General features: G+C 42.6%; 1 protein-coding gene across 1 annotated transcript in view; it reads right to left on the minus strand.

Moving 5' to 3' along the window:
* Positions 1-18,786, minus strand: part of UPP1 (uridine phosphorylase 1) — a 42,015-nt gene that overhangs the window by 6,762 nt on the left and 16,467 nt on the right. The window contains exons 4-6 of the mRNA XM_003407084.4: positions 12,458-12,575; positions 10,954-11,112; positions 8,902-9,016 (exon numbers count right to left, since the gene is read on the minus strand). Of these exons, the coding sequence (XP_003407132.2) occupies positions 8,902-9,016; positions 10,954-11,112; positions 12,458-12,575 (392 nt within the window). The remainder of the gene's footprint in view (positions 1-8,901; positions 9,017-10,953; positions 11,113-12,457; positions 12,576-18,786) is intronic.

The following is an 18,786-nucleotide window of genomic DNA, read 5'->3' on the forward strand; positions in this document are numbered from 1 at the left end:
TAGTATAGTGAACCCCTCCCTACCTACCCCCAAATTCAGCATCAACCATTTCCCACTCCTGCCCAGCCTGGTTTTCCTCTGATTTATGTAATATTGGGTTCCAGTTTGCATCTGTTTTCTGGGCATACCTTTCTGAAGTATGTTTGTGAGACATTATTCTGCTCCTTATTCTTTTTCTTATAATAACTTTATACGAGATTTGACCATGATCCTTTCCTGATACTTATTTAGTATGAAATCAATTTCCTAAACATGCAGGAACAAGGAGTAGGTCAGGACAGCTTTTCTAGAGCTCCCTTGTGTCAGTTGTTTTCATGAAACACTAAAAAATGTGGCCAAGTGCTCAGTTCTTCTGGCTCTGTTCTGCTTCCCCATATATGTTTATCTGGACCTTCTCTTCCTTTTCATGCTCTGGTCCTTGTTCTGCTCAAAGGAGATTCTACTCTCAGCAGTTACTCCCAAGTTTCAGGTTTGCCTTGGAAGAGAGTGTCAGCTGATTGCTTTCAGAAATTCATAGGGTCAAGAAGGTTCAAGCTGTCCCTGGGTAGTACAAACAGTTAATGCTCTGGGCTGCTAACCAAAAGGTTGGAGGTTGGAATCCACCCAGATGCACCTCAGAAAAAAGGCCTGGTGGTCTACTTTCCAAAAATCAGCCACTGAAAACCACACTGACCACAGTTCTACTCTGACACACATGTCGTCACCATGAGTTGGAGTCAATTTGACGACAACTGGTTTTTTGAATTTTAGCAGATTCAAATCCCTTCAAAACATGGTGTAGCCCGTGCAGCCACCCTCAAACTGAGATGCACAAAAGTTCCTCCCCGCTTCAGCTGCTGTTCTCAAACTGTTGCCTCTATAGCCTGCTAGGAGGCCCTGTTGGCTACTGTGGGATTCTTCTGTTCTCAGGCCTCACAGACGCCCAGAGCTGCCCTGTGCTTCCTCCTATGTAAACCATGTAGCTATTTGGCCTCACCACTCATATGTTGGGATTTGTGGGGATACAATGTCATGTTCTGTCAGCAATGTTGTCCAGGGGTTTGGAGATTTGCTATTTAGTTGTTCTGTCCATTTATATTGGACAATTTAGGAAGATTCAAATCAACACTACCACCTCCAGAATTCATTCTGATCGATTTTTAAAAATGATTTATTTTACTTCTGTTGTTGTTGAGACTATACACAGCAGAACATACACCAATTCAACAATTTCTACATGTACAGTTCTGTGTCACTGATTACATTCTTTAAGTTGTGCACTCATTCTCCCCCTCCTTTTGTGAGTTGTTCCTCCTCCGTTAACATAAACTCACTGCCCCCTAAGCTTCCTATCTAACCTTTAGAGTTGCTGTTGTCAATTTGATACAACATAGATAAGATCTGAAAAGAGCACAATGTTCAAGGTAGGTATTCTTAACTAGTTAAGCTAAACTATTATTTGGTTTTAAAAAGACCTCAGGGGATATTTTTGGTTTTAGGATTAAAGATTACTTTAGGGCAATAGCTTTGGGGATTCATCTAGCCTCCATGACTCCGGAAAATTTGGATTCCACAAGATTTTGAAATTTTGTTCTGTATCTTCCCTCCTTTGATCAGGACTCTTACATAGAATCTTTGATCAACATGATCAGTAATGGTAGCTAGGCGCCATCCAGTTCTGGTCTCCTGGCCAAGGGAGCCATTTTTCATGGAGGCAATTAGCCACACATTCCATTTTCTCCTCCTATTACTGACTCTCCTTCCTCCTCTGTTGCTTCAGGTGAATACAGGCAAATTGTTGTCCTTAGATGGCCTCTTGGCAAGCTTTTAAGACCCCAGGCACCACACAACAAAAATCCCTCCAAAATAAGAACTCAAGAATCATTTGCTAGAGTTGTTGGCAGAAGCTGGTATGATGTGCACAGTTGTGAGTGCCTGGTCAGAAACTACATATGAGTGACTGAGAGAGCTCCTAGTCACTGCTGTTGTGGTGCAGTGAGTTGCTATTACGTGGCCTTTCTAGCCATGGTCTTGTAACTCCCAAAAAATGATTGGGTAGGACCATGCAAATGAGGTGCATGGAACCCTAGTAGGGGATTGATCAGTTTTACCATCCCAGTAGGCTTAAAAGGAGCCAGCCCCAGAGGTTGGAAGGAGACCTCACTATCATCCAGAAGAAGAGCCAGGACTGGAGTGTATCCTTTGGACCCAGGGTCCCTGCATTGAGAAGCCCCTAGACCCAAGAGACAGAAAGAGCTGTCGAACTGAAGACAGCACAAGACAGCAGTGGTGTCAGGCTAGGCTTACTGACCCATGGAACAAGAGAGTTGAGCCTTCGGGCAGGAGGCTTCCTGGCAGAGTGGGGTGCATCCAGGCACTTATCAGCACAACTAAAGAGCTTTGTAACACTTGCCTGAACAGAGCAGAGACCAGGCCAACAACAAGGTCCAAAGGCTGAGAGCTAGGTAAGCTGTCCTGATTGAAGAACTGTATCCTGAGTTGTTCCTGCTACTTCCAAGTTGATGCTGATCCTGAATTGTAAACTGTTACTTCCCTAAAAAACAACATAATCATTGAGTATGGCCTGTGAGTTCTGTGTGGCCATCACAATGAATTATGGAACCCAGAAGAGAAGTAGAGTGTCACGGGAAGGATGGCTGGTGTCAGAATTAGTAAAAAGGTTGGAGAGTGGAGGTATGTCTGACTTCTACCCCATAAGAATCAGCTTTGGACTGATGATGATGGTGATTCTCTCTCCTCCTCCCTCGTGAAGTTAGATGAGGAACTCTGACACCACTGCCTATTTTACAGCTATGTTTGCATGAGGAATGATTTCTCTAAACATTGAAAAATATCATATAAACATAGATTTTATATGCCAATCTTTCTATATGATGAAAAGAAAAAAATGAGATAATGTGGGGTCTAAAGCAACAGCAAGACCTCTTTTTTCCCCTTCTGTAGTCAGAAATTCTAAATTGTAGAATTGTCATGAATCTAGAAGAGATCATGCCTAGACAGTCAAGAACAGGCCAGGCCAACAACAGCAAGGCTAAAACTGCTCTGTAGATAACACAGACTCCTTCCACTAGGCTCTGAGCTCCCTGGAGAGGCCAGAATTGCTAGAACCCACTTCCTAGCAGAAAGACTGGCATAAAGTTGATACCTAAAAGAGTAGAACAACTTATTTAAAACAAACTTGACTGACAGAATTTTGCTTACAATTAACACAATTCTTAACGTTTTAATTTCTACCTGCATCCTACTTTTTCTTTGCCATCTTTGTGGCTTTAAAAACATGAAATCAAAAATGAAACATGCGCAAGACTGGGGACATTTTGGCCAATTTATTTAAGGTCACTTATTTTAATTTTGTATTCCACATCTCCCCCACCCCACCACCTCACCCTTTTATTTTCCAGTAGGTTTCTCTTAAAATACTTCAAATCCTTGAAGGAATAGGGTGGAGGGAACATGAGCAAAGGAAAGGAGAAAAGTAGAGGAGAAAAGGGGGTTAAAAAAGAATAAAGACTCAAATAAACAAGAAATCAAAGTGTGTAACCCAGGGAGAGTTCCAGTTAGGCTGGCGGCTTAGACAGATGTACCATAATACCCCCAAGAACAAAGACTTGGAAAACTAAGTAAAACTGACACAAATAATGATCTCAGATCCCAGAACATCAAATGCAGAGTTGAAGAAACAGACTGAGCACTGACTGGAAAGAGAGATGGAAGGAGACCAGAGGAAACACAGAGATACATGGACTGGTCTTGCCCTGCCAGCCCTCACAGTGCAGCATAGATATCTTGGGACAGCATCAAGCAACAATTCAGAGGGAGGAACCCAGGAAAGCAACCTCAAGGAGAACACAGCTGGTAGCAGAGATTCTGTGTAAACATCCCTGGAAAGAAATGACTAGGTGAACAGGATGCATCCTAGAACAGGGCACCACTGAGAGGGTGCAGCATGGGAGTGATGGAGTTTCTAAGCCAGAAAAGCACAGGAAAGTGCTCTTAGAGCAAAGTAAGGCAAAATGGAACGGGAGCCTAAGGATAAGAGACGGAATAGACAGAGGGTACACATTTGTGGAGGAGTAAAGGGGCAGTACAGAAAGATGGGTGTGAGCTCCAATACCTCTTCCAAGTTCAAGAAGGTGGGGAGCTAGGAATTAGTGCAGGGACTGCTTGTCAGTGGAGGCACCTGGCCATTAGATGAGGCGACATCCAGCAAAAAGTCAACATGCAGAGTAACAACTAGAATCCCCCCTCCCAGAACGAGCCCTGTGCAAACTGTCACCCCCTTCTGTTCCTGCAGACTTCCTCTCACTTCCCTCCACTCAGTGAGGCATAGGCCATCTGTGCTAAAGTGCACAGGACTCACTCTGCCCCACCTCCTCTTCCTGAGGCACAGGCCACAGGTGCAAACTGGGGCAGGCTCTACTTCACCCCTCCCCCCATCTCAGAGGGGCAGGCTTCTGCCCCCTCCCTCTCCTGCCCACAGACTCCTCCTGGCTGAGCTGGATTCAGCACTTGCCCTACCAGCTCCTCCCTGGCCAATCAGGTCTTTGCTTTCCTCTAGTCCCTCCTGGCCAAGAGGAACTCCACTGCCTGCCCTGCAAAACCCCTACAAGTTGAGCAGGACTTCACACCCCATCTGGCCCATTCTTTCTCCCTGCAACCCATCCTGTACTTCGGGGGTCGCCTTAACTGCTCATGCTAATGCAGAAAGAATGCATTATTCCTCAAGAGCTGTGAAAGGATCCAGACCACCCAAAATCTGGTGCCTCACACTGGGGAGAGAACTTGTCCACGCATCACCACACAATCCTCTAAGAGAAGTCATACATCAGTTAGAAGAGAGCATACCTCGCCAACAGGCAGAACCAAACCCATACATAGACCAACCAACCAGCAGCATCATAGTCATATACAGAGCAATACTACAAAACCACATGAATTAAAACACTACAAAGGAAAGCAGACAATGTAAAGAGAAAGGGAAGAAGCTAAGCTCCAAATACATCAAAGATAAGCAAAACAATACAAAAGAGACAAGTAAACATACAATCAATAAAGAAATATATAAACAAATAAAATATAACCTTAATGCCTCAAAGACAGCAGTCAATTATAAATCACAGAAAAAAAATATACAATGGCTCAAGCAAATGAACAAAAGAAAGGATGGAAAACCTTTCTGAGAAAAAACTGATAATAGAACTACTTGACAAAGAATTCAAAAGATTAATATTTAGGCTCCTCAGAGAGATTAAGGAAACACAGGGGAAAAAAAAAAAAAAACTGGAAGAATTCTTGAAAACAATGCAAGAACAAAATGACAAACTCAATAGAGAAATAGAAACCATACAAAAACAACCAGAAATTCAGAAGTTTAATAATATCAGGAATATACAGCTCAATGGAAGGGGAGAGAAGTAGAATTAAATCAATGGAAGAAAGAACCCGTGAAATAAAGGACAAATCCTTTGATACTAATTTGTTTGAGGAATAAGTAGAAAAAATATTGAAGAAAAATGAAGACAGCCTAAGGATTATGTTGGGCATCATCAAGAGGAATAATATATGCATGAGGAGCCCAAGAGAGGGGAGAGAGAAAAGAGTACAGAATTTTTGAAGACACAATGACAGAAAGCTTCCCAAATATCATGAAAGATAAGATTTTCATCCAAGAAGCTCAATAAAGCCCATGCAGGATAGACACAAAAAGAATTTCACCAAGACATATCATAATGAAACTTTCCAGAACCAAAGACAAAGAATTTTGAGAGCAAGGGGATGACATATACAAACGCCTGAGAGAACTGCCAAAACTCGCCACTGTCAAGTAGATTCCAACTCATAGAGACCCTATAGGACAGAGTAGAACTCCCCCACAGGGTTTCCAAGGAGCTGCTGCGTGATTTGAACTGTTGACATTTTGATTAGCAGTTGAGCTCTCAACCACTGTGCCACCAGGGCTCCAAGAATGACATATCCAGCAAAATTGTCTTTCACAAATGAAGGTGAAATTTGGACATTCCCAGATAAGCAGATATTAAGGGAATTTGTAACAACCGGACTAGCCCTACAAGAAATATAAAAGAGAATTCTTCGGATAGAAAACTAACTACATTAGACAACAACCTGAGATAAAGACAGCATCACTCAGATACCAAGCCAGGTAAAAACTTCACAAAAGTAAAATAAAGATACAAAACTGATTAAAGAAAACAAGAGATATAAAGATGTAAACAATGACAGCTTCAAAACAAAAGGGGGAATGAACGATTTAGTTATAGAACTTCCTTATGGCGAAGTCAAGGTGATCTTAAGATACAACAGACTGTTTTAAGTATAGGATATTAAATGTAAAACTTGAGGCTAATCACAAATAAAAGTAACAAATCTACTCACCAAAACAAGAAGAAAATCAAAAAGACTCAGAAAACACAAAAGCAACAATAACGAATGAAATGAAAAGGAAATCCATATACAAAAAGAATTCAACACAGAAATAAAGAACGAAGAAACCATTAATGCTACAAAAAGTGTTAACAAAATGGCACAGTAAATACATAACTATCGATAATCACACTGAATATAAATGTCTTAAATGCACCAGTCAAGAGGCAGAAAGTGGCAGAATGGATAAAAATCATGATCCATCAATATGTTGTCTACAAGAGACACATCTTAGGTACAAAGACAAAAACAGTATAAAAAACAAAGGATGGAAAAAAATATACCAAGCAAAAAGTAACCAAAGGAGAGTGAGAGTGGCAATATTAATATTTCACAATATAGACTTTAAGTCGAAATTCATTATAAGACACAAAGAAAAACATTACATAATGATTAAAGGGTCAATTCACCAAGAAGACATAACAATAATAAATATCTGTGTACCCAAAGACAGGGCTCCAAGATTTATAAAACAAACATTCAAGCAGCCAACCCTCACATCAGCCAATAGAGAGATGCAAATCAAAACTACAATGAGATACCGTCTCACCCCTCCAAACATGTCACTGATCAGAAAACAACAAATGCTGATGAGGCTGTGAGGAGATCGCAAGTTTTACCAACTGCTGCTGGGACTATAAAATGGTACAACTACTTACTATGGAAACTATTATGATGCTTTCTGAAAAAGCTAGAAATTGAAATACCTTATGATCCTACAATTCCACTCCTAGGTATATACCCTAGACATCTAACAGCAGTAATACGAATAGACAAATGCACAACTATGTTCATTGTAGCATTATTCACAATAGGAAAAAGATGGAATCAACCTAAATGTCCCTCAACAGCTGAATAGATAAACACAATGTGGTATATATACAATGGAATACGAGGCAGCTATAAAGAATAACGCTAAGTTCACAAAACATATCATGGATAAATCTCGAAGACATTATCCTGAGTGAAAAAAGTGCAAAAGGACAAATAGTGTATGATTTCACTTTTATCAAAAGACAAAAACAGTTCTTTGGTAGTTACCAAAGATGGGAAGGGAGGGAGGGGGAGTCGCTCTCTAGACAGTAGAAGCTTGTTATTTTTGATGATGGGAGAAGCAATATCAAATGTGGGTGAAGTGTGCAGAACTTGACCAAAGTCAATGATGAGACTAATAAATGCTATAACATATACAATTCTGCAACAACAGCAGTAACAACCAAAAAGTAAGTGAGTGGTTACATCGGTAGATTTGTATGCATATATGTGTATAGGAAAGCAGATGTATGTATACACCTGCGCATGTATAGGTGTATCTGTAGGCACATGTCTATACATATTTGTATGGCTGCACATATATTTATATATATAATAAAGCACGTAGGGGGCACAGTCACAGATACTTCACAGATATAACCAAATACCTCACAGGACTGATTCACTGAATTTGAAGGCTTAGTACCATAGTCTCGTAAGACGACTCGGTCAATTGGCACAATCGAGTCCATAAAGTTTATGTTCTACATTCTAGTCTGGTAAGTAGTCCCTGGGGTCTTCCTAAAAGCTTGTGAGCAGCCACGTAAGATACAACTGTTGGTTTCTACTTGTCAGGCGCAAAAGAGAAAGAAGAAAAGGACTAAAAGAAGAAAACTAGTCTACGGGACGAACCACAACCTCAGCTATCCTGAGGCCAGAAGATCTAGAGGGTACCACTAAGGGCTGTTCTGACCAGAGACACAACAAATGGTCCCAGATAGAATGGGGGGAAATTATAGAACAAAACCCAAATTCTTAGAAGAGGCCAGGCTTACTGGACTAGTTGAGACTAGAAGAACCCCCGAGACTATTGCCCTGAGATACTCTTTAAACTTTGAACTGAAACCACTCCCGGAAGTCACCTTTCAGCTAAATAACAAAATGGCTCATAAAAAATATCACCTGTGCTCCTTTAAAAAAAAAAACTATGAGACCAACAGTCAACGTTTACCCTAAAGCAAAGGTTAGAAGGGTGGGTGGGAGGGGAGCTAGCTTCATGGGAACGGAAACAATGAGAACGTTGACACAATGTGGAAAATATAACCAATGTCACTGAACAACATATATAGAAATTGTTAAATGGGAACCTAATTTACCATTTAAACTTTCACCAAAAACACAATAACATTAAAAAAAAAAGTGTATAACCCAAAATGGGAGTTTCCAGAGGTTCAAGGCCTAGCACCTTTCTATTCCCAGTCCTGGGGCCCAGGGTGGGAAAAGGGTTGGACAACAACAAAAAAAACAAAAACCAGCTTCTTTTCGTGCTTCCTGTCAGTAAGCTTTCTGAAACAAAGCCAAGGCAGAAACACTGTGCTAAATTCCACAGCACATTGGAGTTGCTGAAGGGAGGGTGCCCTCCTGCTGGGAGCCGTCCTTCTCCATTCTGGGCTCTGCCAGGGGAAGAGAATGCTCTGCAGACCTTACCTATGCCGCCAGAAGTGCCGATACGGATGATGGTGACGTTGCAGCACCCGGCGTGGTACAGCAGCTTGATGAGCTCATGTAGCATGATCGCAATGGAAGGGATGCCCATGCCATGCTAAAACGAAGGAGACAGGAAGTGTTGTTACACTTAGATCTTGCCTTTGTGCGTGTCCTCATTGGCTTTTCATGTGGTGTACACCGGTTGCAGTCGAGACGATTCCAACTACGATTCCAACTCATGGCAACCCCATGTGTGTCAAGAGTAGAACTATGCTCCATTGGATTTTCAATGGCTAGTTTTGGGGAAGTAAATTGCCAGTCCTTTCTTCCAGGGTGCCTCTGGGTGGACTCCAACCTCCAACCATTCAGTTAGCAGCTGAGCCCCACCCAGGAACGCCTTAGGTGGTGTATTTCAGTCTAATTATGCCCATCACCCTAGAAATGGAAGATGGACTTTGAAATGTAAATTTAAAAACTTATTAACACTTTAGGAGACTGAAAAGTTTACACAGAGCTGTTATATATTATCCCCTAGATCCACACAGCCTGTGAGATGGTAAGCAGCCAAGAAGATTAAAGTACAGCAAGGAAGCAATTTTACAATGTAACAAACTCCTTCTGGTGTTTAAAAGTTGCGGTCAGTGGAATCTCTCTCATAGAGACCGTGCAAGACAGAGTAGAACTGCCCCATAGGGTTTCCAAGGCTGACTTTACAGAAGAAGCCCTGGTGGTATCATGGTTGGAGAGCTGGACTGCTAACTGAAGGGCTAGTGGTTTGAAACCACCAGCAGCTCTGTGAGAGAAAGATGTAGCCGTCTGCTTCCACAGAGATTTACAGCCTTGGACATCCTATGGGGTTGCTAAGGGTCTGAATCAACTCAACGGCAGTGGGTGGGTAAGTTTTACAAAACCCAACTGCCACCATCTTTCTCCCACGGAGAGGCCGATGGGTTCAAACTGCCTACCTTCCAGATAACAGCTGAGCACTTAACCACTGCACCACCAGGGCTCCTTCTGGTGTTGAAAGCCCTGCACAAATGCCCACCCCATGCCCTCATGTTCCCCCCATCTGCTACAACTTTTCTCCCCATACTCTGTTCTGCAGCCAAACTAAGTCACCTGCTGGTCCTTCAGCTCATCTAGTGCCTTCCTGGTGCTGAACTGCTATGTCAGCCCCTCCCGAGTCTCCCCAGCCCACCCTCCTCCCACCCTTCTCTAAAGGCCTTCTCAGCCCCACACCGTCCACCAAGTCCCTCCCTGGATCCTTGTCTCCACCTTCCAGGTGCCATTTATGGCACTTCTCTTGTGTATGTAAGTAGAGTTGTGCGGGTTGGAGAATGTGTTTGCCACCATGTCTCGCACTTTGGAAATGCTTACATGGATTATCTGTCACCAAATGTCCTGGCTCACTAATGTATTCCAGATAGCTGATATTGACTGATAGAAGCTTCTGAAGAAGAGAGAGACAGGGATACACATCTCAATAGGTGGGAAATCTTTCTTCACTTTGTGTAGCGCATCACTGATATGTTTATGGTGGAAATCAAAATTAGAGAGTAAGATTTCTTTGCTAAAATACTAGAGACTGCTGTCCTCACTCGTTGCTAAATCAAAACTGTATGAAATAATTCGCTGTGAGGGGCAGAAGGAATTGGAAGGCCTGACGCCTGGGGGAGGCTCTTCTGCAGGGTCCAAGTAGGGTCCCTAAGCCCTGTGCAGGCCCTTTCCCTGCATCCACAGCCCTCACACTGTGTAGACCATTGCGTGTATTTGCTATGTTTGTCTCTCCTGGAGACTGAGCCCCAAAGGCAAAGAGCCTGTGTCTCATTTATCTTTGCATTCCAGCAGCTAGCTCACCTTTCCCCCAACCTGATACAATGAACAGGTGTGATGGGATGGATGGCTCTTCCCTACTGGAGAGAGAAAAAGAGGGAGAGAGAGTGAGTGAGTGAGTGTGTGTGTGTGTGTGAGTGTGTGTGTGTGTGTGTGTGTGCACGTAGGAGCTTACAGAGCCCGAATCTTGGGCCCAGCCATGAGGAGAAGGGTACTCACACTGACACACAGCACTGGTCCTACTTTATACATGGCGTAGCGGTCAGTTCCAGCACAGATGTTGGGGTGATCCACACCTGGTCGTTCAAGGCCAAGCTCCTGAGCCACATAGCTGGAGAAGGCTTTCATGCGTCTGGGGCTTCCACCAACACACACAAACTGCCAGACAGAGACTTCATCAGCACAGGTGCAGCCCACCTAGGAAATTGCTAGAAGTGCAAGCTCCCCAGCCCCACTCCAGGGGTCTAGCCAACTGTGTAAGAGACCCATCTGGTGATTCTAATGCACACTCAGGCTTGAGAATTTTGCCTGTTGGACTCACTGCTCAGTACAGGGGCTTGGGCAGTGCAAGGCATTCAACCGGAAGGCCAGGCTCTCGTTTTCTCTTTGAGAAAATAAATCGAGGTTCCATGCATGCACAGCCACCCTTCATCACTAAGAAAAAGAGCCTGGATTTTGAATGAAGTGTTGTGGGCTCCACCCCAGTCCTACCCCGCCACTAGCCATCCAACCAGGGCCTGACAGCCCATCTGCAAAATGGAGGTAATAACTGCCACTTCTCAACCTTTGTGTTTCAGAGTCAAATAATAGTAATTGCGGGCTAAAATGAATGGGCTGAAATCAGAATTAAAGAATTAAGAGCACATGCACGGAGATTTGCCCACACTTTGAAACCAGTACAGTCAAAGGCGACAAAGGCTAATGGGACATGCCTCTATTGTTACGTTATGATCCCGCGTAACACCAATGGATTCTAGTGTCCCTGATTCGTTCTGATTTTTAACACTAAATGTTAGCCCATCTTTGCTCACTGGGATTAGACTTAAAAGAAAAAATGGGAGGGGGGGGCAGTAAAATATCTGTAACATTTGCCAATTTTTAAGTGTACAATTCAGTGACATTCATGTACATTCACCATATTATACAACCATCACCAATATCCAGTTCCAAAACATCACCCCAAACAGAAGCTGAGTGGTCATGAAGTAATAACCCCCAGGGATTAGAGAGATGGAGAGTTGTGTGTTAGGATAAATCAGAACTGGGGAATTTAAGACCTTACAGGAAATACAGACTTGAAGCTAGATTCAGAAAATTAAGGCATTAAAGACAATTAACAGAGTGTATCAGTACACATAATAAATTACAAGCAACAGGCACAATGCAATTACTCTTACATCCCTAGCTCCCCTAGAATACACTTCACCTCTCTCTCCTCTATCCTATCAAGTGAAGCACTAGGAAATTTATTTTATATCGTTTCAGTTATACGTTAAATTTGTAATGGATTTAATTCACAATCAATATGGCAGTACTTACAATAGTTTTCTTTTGCTCACGAGTTCTTCAAAAGCAGCAATTTTCAAAAAGTTGATAAACGTATAACTTTTCATTAACTTGTAACCTGTCATCTCTCAACTGAAGGTTGAAATGAGGTCTACTTGTATCACAAACGGGGTTGATCTTAAGACAAATTCCTAGCATTAAAAGCCTTGCTTTTTACCTTCACTTCTCCAAACATAGCTGGGAAATCATGGGTACCGGTGCTGAGACTGAAATGGTATAAAACATCTTCTTTCATTGTTGCTATGTTTGGATTTAAAAGCCGAATGGAGCAGTCACTGTTGCAAAACAAAAAAAAAAGCAGAAGTTTATAGAACGCTGGTGTGTCCAATGGCCGACGTTAACCATTCCAGAAATGTCCTCCATCGGCGAGACACATGAGGTACAAAAGTAGGGCCAGAGGCACTGCTAGACCCTGGGGACAAGATAATTCTACTTGGCCAGTGTGCCTCCTTCACTAGTCTTGTCTCCATTCTTACCCCTTCTCCTTTGTCTTAGCCCCTCTTGACTCCCTGGGCACCTATTCTGAGGGCATTCGGGAAGAACTTGGAACAGTGCACAAAAGTACAAAGATCGAAATGTTAAATCGCCCAGTCACTACTCAAATCAAGTTCATTCAAGACACAAACTTGACTTTACTGTTTTAAAAGTAATGTATTTATCATCAAGAATATGAACAGAAATAGGAAGAAAACAAAAATCACCTCTAATTCTGTCACCCAGAGACAAGCACTGTCAGTGTTTGAAATACTCACCCAGGCTTGTCCTATCCCCACATACATGAACATATCCCCATGTCACTAACATGGCAGCATGATATTCTGTTACTGTAGGACGTAGTATAATTTATTTAACAACTTCCTTATGTATGACATTTATCGTTTTATCATTATCAGCAATATATACATTAATAATTGAATAAAAACCTGTGTCTACATTAGTAATGACTGCCCTGAGGGAAACGCTTATAGTAGGAATAATTGAACCAAACAGTATTAACATTTTTAAGGCTATTAAGGCCAAATTGATTTCTGCCTGATGTTTTACTTAAAAAGAGGATGATCGCTTTAATCTTTGACAATGGTAGGCAAAGGGAAAATTTTTATAAGCAAATAAAACAAAATTAGGCAATAAAATGTACAGTAAAATTTCATCAGGGGATATTGGCCGTTCAGTGGTAGAATCTATTTCCTCATCTCTCACCTTGCATGCAGGAGACCCTGGTTCGATTTCCGGCCAACGCACTTCACATGCACAGCCGCCACCTGTCTGTCAGGGGAGGCTTGCGTGTTGCTATGATGCTTGTACTGATGGCTAAGGTTTTCTCTCAACTTGGCAAGGTCATGATGGTCAATGGTTTGACAGATATTATGTAATCATCCTCCATTATGTGATCTGATGTGAGCAGTCGTTCAGTTGAAAGAGGAGTTTCCTTGGAGGTGTGGCCTGCACCCAATACATATGTGCAGTGTGGTGGGTCACTTTTATATGGCCTTTTTCTCCACGGTCTTGTATCTCCCACCCAAATGACTGGGTGGGACTATGCAAATAGGCTAATTGTGGCCCATCAAGGGGATTGGTCAATTTTGCCATTCTGCTAGGCTTAAAAAGAGCCATCCAGAGGCAGGAAAGAGAGGATCTCACCACCACCAAGGAAGAAGAGCTAGAAGCAGAGCACATCCTTTAGACCTGGCATCCCTGGGTTGAGAAGCTTCTGGAACCAGGAGACTTGGGGGGGTGGGGAGAGAGAGCCGTAACACTGAAGATAGTGAGAAATCGTGGCAGAGAAATAGCAGCAGAAGAGACTTGCGGGAGAGGCCTGCAAGAGACGGCACAGTGGGCTTCCTGGCCCATGGAGAGAGAAAGCTGAGTGCTTTCAGGCAGGAAGCTTGCTGGGGAAGTAGGGAGACTCCAGGCACTTGGCAGAGATAGGCTTGCTTCCTCATGGAGCTACAGCTGAGTGCCTTCAGGCCGAGGCTAACTGGTGGACTAGGGTGCCTCTCTGAGCACTTACAAGTGGAGCTAAAGGAGCTTTGTAATACTTGTCTTAGCAGCGCAGAGGCCAAGGGCCAGAGAGGCTGTCTGCTGGCACAGCTGAGAAGAGGCTGTCCTGAATTGTATCCTAGGTGTTCCTGAACCTGAGTTGTAACCTGGTACTATTGTTCATCAAAAAGGCAGGCAAAGGCCCTCTTTCCTATAAAGAGGAGACATCGAGGGGAAGCACAGGACAAAGCCCCACAGTAGGGGAAGATACAAAACACTAAATCCAGCCCAGCCTCAAAATCTGCCTCTCCAACAGCATTACATCTAAAACCATGTAAACAACATTTTTTCTTCCAATGAGAACAGCAATCTGTAGCATAATTTATGCCCCTTGAAAGATTCCTGTGCCCTCTTAAAAGCTTTGGTTCCTCTGGACAAAGACATTTCCTTGAGCTGGCCAGTCATTCATTGTCAGAGTGACCCTTGCCCTCTTCTTGCCTGAGGAAGACACCTGAGTGCCAACAATACACTCTCCTCAGGACAAGTTGCAGGGATATGACCCTTCCTGGACTCTACTCTGGCTTGTCACCACTCTTCTCTACCCCATTAGACTTTTCCTCCCACACCTTGTTCCTGGATGGCTTCAGTTTTTCCTACAGGATCATAAAGAGCCCTAGGCCTTCTGCCACTCCTCTTCATCTTTAGCTTAATATCACCAGCTTATGGTATTCAGCAAGCAGGTACAGAAAACACGTATGAAGCTGGATTACCAAGTGACCTATAAAGGAGGGAGGTCTAGGTGGAATCCTGCAGAGACTGACATCATCATTATGACAATAACACTGAGATCCCATCAGGTGAGATTGCTGTTCACCTGTGGTCTGATTCAGCACTCTCCTCCAGCCCTACCTTTATCAAAACTGACATTTCTAGCTGCCTCCCAACACAAGTGCAAAACTCAGTCTAGACCTTTACTGCCAAATATGGTAGCCACTAGCCACATGCAGCTACTTAGCACTTGAAGTGTGGCTAGTCTGAATTGACGTGCGATATGAGTGTAAAATCCACCACTTGTCTGTCAGTTTGCCATACTGTGGTGGCTTGTGTGTTGCCGTAATGCTGGAAGCCATGCCATCAGTATTTCAAATACCAGCAGGGTCACCCACGGTAGACAGGTTTCAGCAGAGCGTCCAGACTAAGACAGACTAGGAAGAGGGACCTGGTGATCTACTGACCAGTGAAACCCTTATGAATAGCAATGGAACATTATCTGATATAGTGCCAGAAAATGAGTTCCTCAGGTTGGAAGGCACTCAAAATACAAAGAAAGAAGAGCTGCCTCCTCAAAGTAGAGTTGATCTTAATGACGTGGATGGACCAAAGCTTTCAGGACCTTCATTTGCTGATGTGGCATGACTCAAAATGAGAAGAAACAGCTACAAATATTCATTAATAACCAGAATGTGGAATGTAGGAAGTGTGAATCTAGGAAAATTGGAAGTCATCAGAAATGAAATCAAGTGCATAAAGGTTGATATCCTAGGCATTAACAAGCTGAAATAGACTGGTGTTGGCCATTTTGAATCAGACAATCATACAGTCTACTACACCAGCAATGACAAATTGAAGAGGAACAGCATCACATTCATTGTCAAAAAGAACATGTCAAGACCTATCCTGAAAGAAAAATGCTGTCAGTGATAGGATAATATCCATGTGTCTACAAGGAAGACCAGTTAATATGACTATTTTTCAAATTATGTACCAATAACTAATGCCAAAGATGAAGAAATTGAAGATTTTTACCAACTTCTGCAGTCTGAAATTGATCATCCATGCAATCAAGATGCAATGATAATTACTGGTGATTGGAATGCACAAGTTAGAAATGAAGAAGGACCAGTAGTTGGAAAATATGGCCTTGGTGATAGAAATGATGCCAGAGATCTCATGATAGAATTTTCCAAGACCAAAGACTTATTCATTGGAAATGCCTTTTTTCAACAACGTACACAGTGACTATACACATGGACCTTGCTAGGTGAAATACACAGGAATCAAATTGACTACATCTGTGGAAGGAGATGATGGAAAAGCTCAATATTATCAGTCAGAAAAAGGTCAGGGACTGACTGCTGAACAGACCATCAATTGCTCATATGCTCATCAGATGCCCAGGCAGTGTCAGTCCTCCAACTTTGTTCATCTTTTCAGTACTGTGTTGTATAGTCTAGGTCTTTTGCCTTTCCAAATAAGCTTGAAAATCAGTTTGCCAATATCTTTAAAATAGCTTGCTGAGGTTTGCTGGGATTGCATTCAATCTATAGATCAAGTTGAAAAGATATCTTAACAATAGTGAGTTTTCTAATCGATGAACACAGACTATGTCTCCATTTACATAGATCTTCATTGATCTCTTTCAGCAATGTTTCTCAGTTTTATGAATCTGAAGCTGAGTACAGATCTTGGTGTCACTACCACTGGGTGACAGCTAAAAGCCTGGGAGAAAATGTGAGGGCCTATGGAGGGGCCGTGCCATGAAGAAAAATACTAAAAACAAAGCTAGAAGTCACCAACTAAGAAATGGACAAGAACACTCTTTGTGACACATCACCAATGGTTTTTAAAGAGTGTGGGTTTGTCTAACAATTAGCCTAGGTCACTGGCCATGAAACTTTTAGAAAATAAAATCTACATATCCAGGTCTCTAGCCATCCTTTCCACGATTTTCAAATTCTTGACAGTGAATACTGTTATGCACCAAGTGGACATCAAGACTGTTAAAATACTCCACCTCCATTTCTTCACCATTCACACTCCTTACCCCAATCATGACCATTGGAATATGCGGTTTCCCGTCAACATTTTCTGCCTCTCACGTTTGTTGAGAAGCTGCTTTCCCAATGACAATGCCTGCTGCCACAAGGTAGGGGCCTTTATAACAATTTGAAAATGAAAAAAAACAGGCAAGTGCTTCAAGTTGTTGTCTTTATAGGGTATTGTATGAAGTATGGGCATTTTTGGTGGGAAAAACAGAAATTACGAAAAAATTTTTGAAATTTTTATTTTGGGGCACACATGTCCTAGTGGACTTGAGTGACTCTGGGGGTATAATTTGTGGGACAAGCCTATGTGCCTAGGGACTCTAAGGGTATGCTTGTGGGAGTGGGCAAGAAAAACAACAAGCCATACTACCTACCAAAAATTCTGGCACACTCAGTGATTCAACATGCTTCCATTAATGAAAACACATGGTATCAACAAAAAATTCAAAGCAGAAAATAGTTGGGTCTCAAAAGGGTTACATATCCCACCAACTATACTGAAACTCTTCTCTCCAATGTCACCAATAACTAAACGTTTCATTTCTCAGTCCTCATTCTCCTGCATCAGTCTATAACATTCAGCACTTCTAATTAGTTTTAACTTTTCTTGAAACTCTGTGTTCTCCTGGCAACGCTGTCCCAGGTCACTCCTCTGCCCACCAGCTGGCTGGTCCTCCTTACCTCCTCTTGTCTCTATTGAGGAGTCAGTTATGACCACAGCCCTCTGCTTTCTCCATCAGAAAGCTCATCCATTCTCCATGTCTCTCTAGATGATTCTCATGATACCTTGTCTATATTTTAATATAATAATTAGTCATGTAGCTAAAAAACAAAGCAAATCCACTGCCGTCGAGCCGATTCTGGCTTATAGCAACCCTATAGGACAGAATAGAACTGCCCCATAGAGTTTCCAAGGAGCGCCTGGTGGACTTGAACTGCAGACCTATTAGTTAGCAGCCAAAGCACTTAACCACTACACCACCAGGGCTTCCAACTAATAGAGCTGTAATTAACTCCAGTATCAAAATCTCCCAGAGCCAATGACCGGGTCTTTCTCTCTGAATTCCCACAACGCACGGCTGACATACAGAGTTAATGTCACTTCCCTGTTTTTGTCTGGCATTTAGCATCAACAGCACAGAAGTCCAGGCTCCAGAAACCGATGGCTCTCTCTCCTCACTTTTTCTATATCCAATTGCTTTGTCCTTTCTAATGTTCCTCCAGTTTCCCCTCTATTCCCGTAAAACGGGGTCCAAATTAACTCACACTTAAATATTGTAAAAAGACTGATATAGAAAAGATATGTTAAAAAAAGATTAAAGAGGGAGGGAGAAAGGGATGGAGGTGGGAAAAGAGAGAGAAGGCAGATTGGCTATTATGTGGGCAAGTTTTGGGAGACTACCAGAGACCCCTGGGATTATGAGTCTCCACCAGCACTCCCACTGCACGCAGGCACTGCGTGGCAACTCACTCACATTGCTGCACCTGAGCAGGGATGTTATAAATCTCACTCAAGAAAGCCAGGTAACCTATCCCAAGCACAGGAAGGACCCCATCTGCCTGGCCCTGAACACCACATCCTCCCCACTGGATTACCAATCTAGACCAATCTAAAATCCTGACAATCATAACACAGATACAGCTTCTTAACCCTTTTATGGATAAAATTTTTAAGTTTTTT

The sequence above is a fragment of the Loxodonta africana genome, chromosome 8 (genome assembly GCF_030014295.1).
Source record: "Loxodonta africana isolate mLoxAfr1 chromosome 8, mLoxAfr1.hap2, whole genome shotgun sequence".
NCBI lineage: Eukaryota > Metazoa > Chordata > Mammalia > Proboscidea > Elephantidae > Loxodonta > Loxodonta africana.